This window comes from Blastomyces dermatitidis (assembly GCF_000003525.1).
Source record: "Blastomyces dermatitidis ER-3 genomic scaffold supercont1.4, whole genome shotgun sequence".
In the NCBI taxonomy this organism is placed as follows: Eukaryota; Fungi; Ascomycota; class Eurotiomycetes; order Onygenales; family Ajellomycetaceae; genus Blastomyces; species Blastomyces dermatitidis.
Window position 1 is genome coordinate 3267828 of NW_025544777.1, and position 4043 is coordinate 3271870.

General features: G+C 43.6%; 1 protein-coding gene across 1 annotated transcript; it reads right to left on the reverse strand.

The window, feature by feature from the left end:
• Positions 1 to 292: 292 nt before the first annotated feature.
• On the reverse strand, positions 293 to 2586 carry BDCG_04270 (SGT1 and CS domain-containing protein). The gene is made up of 2 exons (XM_045419929.1): positions 1398 to 2586; positions 293 to 1330 (listed from the first exon to the last, which is right to left on the reverse strand). The coding sequence occupies exons 1-2, from the start codon at positions 2220 to 2222 to the stop codon at positions 701 to 703; spliced, it is 1455 nt and encodes a 484-aa protein (XP_045276130.1). The 5' UTR covers positions 2223 to 2586; the 3' UTR covers positions 293 to 700.
• Positions 2587 to 4043: the final 1457 nt, after the last annotated feature.

The window sequence follows — 4043 nt, forward strand, 5'->3', positions numbered from 1 at the left end:
AGAGTAAGAGAAATGAAATACTCAGTAGTGAGTAAAAGAGTTCTATAGAGAAGTAGACTGCTATTAACAGCTCTCACTAATAATTATCTCAGATAGAGATCTAAAATTCACATTATAATTCTAAAATAGTATTTTTTAACAGATGAGAATTAAGAGCTGAATAATAACTGTTTATAATTCTCATTTAAATGATCAGAGTAAGTGAATAAATCTCACTATTAAAATTACTTTACAAGTGCTTCTCATAGACAAGTATGAATTATCTTGAAGAACTCTACTCAATCAGGTGAAAAGAGCTTTGAACTCAGTAGCTACTTACTCAGTAATAGTCTCTTCATTTGAATTACTTATGAGAGTGAAGCTGAGATAGCTGCTGCTGAGAAATAAAGAAAACTGAGCAGATATAGCTGAATTCATCACAATCTGTAATACAGTATAATGAGATGCTCTAGATTTATACACTCTTATGAAAGCTAAAATGACTGAATTCTTTGACTGCTTTTATACTCAATCAGTTATCAAGATAAGAAACTTTATCTTTCTTAATCTAGCCTGCAAGAATGAGAAAGAATATGTTATTCCCCTCGCTTCATCGCGCGGATGGCTTGGTCTGTCGGCTCATGGTTTGACAATGATTCATTTAAATAGACAGAGAGCAAGAGATTATTACCGAACAAATCAACCAATGAGTAATTCAGTTTCAATCATCCGAGGGCGGCTTAACCTCCACCTTGCCTTTCCCTACCTCGCTCCAATTCGTGCTGAGTGCCGTCCCCTCGCTCTCGTAGTAGCTCTTTACCATAGCCCTTCGGGTATCAGGGTCAGCCTTAGCGTACAACTTCTTGAAAAACGAATCTACCGGGTCCCCACTCCCATAATCTGAATTATCGGACTCAGCACCTTCATCCTCATCGTCGACACTTTCCTTGGCGTCCTTGTCGGCTGCCAGAGATTCGTTTTCTTTGTCCTTGGATTCTTTCTTCTTCTTTTTCTTGGTTAGGGATGAGGCTACTTTATCCCAATCTTTAGGACCCGTGCGGGATGAGGTAGGGTATGAGGGAATCTGATCGGTAGACGAGGTTACGGTGTTTGGTCGTGGTGCTACAATGGCTGTTGGTGTTATAGTAGAGCTGGTAGTTACATTGCTGCCCTGTCGCGATGTCCCTTCTAGTCCGCCCCATTTTTGACCCGGCTGTTTCTTGCGGAGAATTATTTCTATTTTCGTAGACATCACAGTTGCCTTGGAGCTGGTTGAATCAACGGGTGAAAATAGGGGGTAAAGGTTGAAAGAATAGTCTGAGCCAGACACCGTGGGGAATGTTACGGAGAGCTGCGAATAGTTAGCAACGCTAGGCAGAGGATCCATGCGAAAGATATGGCCAATTCCATATACATACCGAGTCTTCCTGGATATCAACATCCGCTTGTTCCTTTGGTACACCCTTCGCATAAAGCGTTATGACCACCGTATCGTGTGTTTGATACCACTCATGCCTTACCTTGGTTGTAATGGGAGCTTGTGGGGGAGGTGCGGTAGACGGCTGCTTTGGCACAGGTGTAGAAGATGGCGCGAGATTTCCTAGCCCGGAGACTCCCTTGCTGCTATCTATAGATCCTTTATTCGCGTCCATAGTTCCCGTAGACATCCCCGCACCTCCTTCCAGCTGCTTGCGAAAAACCTCCTTCAGCTTCGCTTCCTCCGGCACCTTGATATCAGGATACTCCTTAACTGTAACCTGCAGCCGCTCATCGCCCTTCTCCAATTTCCTCATCCAATTCCCTACCTTAATTTCCCAAATATCCAGCTCTTTACTCGTGGTCTTCGCAGATGTGGCACCGCCGCCACTATTTGCCGCCATCGCAGACTCCATGGTATTCGACACGCTCGGGCCAATTTTACTCCTCACGACCTCAAACACAAAGTGCGCATCTCCGTATCTCCCTAGCTGATAGAGAACAATAGCCCTGCGAATTTGGCCAGCTAGTATCTGTTCCCGTCTCGCACGCTGCAGAGCCAGTGCCACGGCCATTTCAGAATCATGAAGAGCTGCCTGGCCGTTGGGGCCTCCATCCTCCGCGCGGAGACGTGAGTATGCGGTCGACCGTTTGATGTAGTAGTCTGTGGCGTGGGGGTTGACGATGAGGGCGCGCGTATAGAGTTCGATTGCCGCTGGGAAGTTAGAGGCCGCAAGAGCCTTTGCGCCTCGTTGGGCCTCATCCATTGTGAGTTGGTAGGCTCAACGGAGCTTGGGGTTGTGTGAAGTTTGCCAGGAGTTACGTTGGAGGGTGGGGCTTGTTGCGTGATATGAGGAAAAAGTATGCGAGCAAGTTAAAAGATTATTGCTATCCGCGCATGTAATCTCAAAATAATAAAGGGCAGGAGGACGTTAGGGTGAGTGATTTAAAATGTGGTGTTGTCTGGGTTTGCTACGGTGTTTGAGATGGTGAGCTTCGAGGAGCTTCAGCGGAGGGGCATTCTAAAACCAACGTAATAGTCTAGCCAGGCCGTAGCGGCGGCCGCCTTGGTGGCGTTGCGCTAGCGATCGCTCCCCTTCACGTGATCTCTCCTCTTGTTGGTGATTACTACACCTACTGTTGGAGGATAATGTAGGCTACTGGGGCAAAAGAGCTCAATCACCACCAGCGCCTGCTGGCCGATCAACCGCGGGACCCCCAACACCCCCCCTCAGACCAGCTATCACAGAGTACAAGTACTTCCTCTCAGTGGCTCCCTTCAGTGGTCTCCCCACAATGGCTCCTTTTTAATAATGGACTAGACCACTCAGTTCTAGGACTCACAGGACTTCTAGGGCACACTCCTGAGATGTCTCTTAGCACTGTTAAAATGTCCAGGGTAATTGTTAGGAATTTTTAAGTTCATTCTGGGATTGAACTCATGCATGTTGATCACAGCAGGGCTCACACTTAACAGTCTTATAATCTGTAGGCTACTGGGACAAAAGAGCTCAATCACCACCAGCGCCTGCTAGACTGACCGTGTGACCGTGTCTGGGACCAGGACCAGATTTTTTGATAGTCCCATTACCAATTCAACTGATCCCATTACATGGTTTTAACATTAGATAGTAGTCCCATACTGTTCCAGTGGGACTTACTGTCTACTCTTGTCACATTTTCCAAATGAGACCATGATTTCCACTTCTCAATTTAAATTATTTTTATTGCTTTAAATGACTTTAAATCTCATTTGAGTGTTACCAAAAAGCATTACTTTTTAAAAAATTAAAAATAGTCTAAAAAAAACCTTAAAATGTCTAAAAATAGTAACTTTATGCCAAGAATGGGACTAAATGAGATCAAATGGGACCACTTTCTTATTTTTTTCAAGTCATGGTCCCATTTTAAAATCTGATATATAGTCACTTTGCATGTTTTTTTGATAGCCAGTCCCAGCGGGATTCACGCCAAGAAATGTATGGGACCAGACCAAATGGGACCAAACGTGAAATTCATGGTCCCGGCGGCCAGTCTAGCGCCTGCTGATAGAAGGGCCGATCAACCGCGGGACCCTCAACAGATAACGTTGTGGTATATGTGTAATCTACCTAAGGTGAAGCTATATAAGTTGGGTGGCACGTGATTGGGGTAGATGTAGTAATTATCAACACCCTCTCTTATTATTATTATTATTATTATTCTTTCATTATACTTATATAACACCCTCTCTTGCTATAACACCTTATCAATTGCGCTGCCATCATTCCACTCATTCCATCTCAATTCTTTCAAAAACACAATAACAATTAATTACATCAATCAGACTCTGATTTTCTTATTAAAAAAAGTGTCTGTATAGTAATAACTGTAAAAATCAACAGATACACAGAAAATCTATTAATACACTGTATTATTATTATCTTAGTCTCTCTTGATCTCTTTCAAATCAATCTTCTCAACAAACTTCTCAAATGCTGGTCTTGCTAATGACTTGGTCAGATCATCAGCTATATCAGCTGTGAAATCATCATGTTTCATCACAATACATTCTGTTTCAATCAAATCTCGGAGAATATGATACTCTA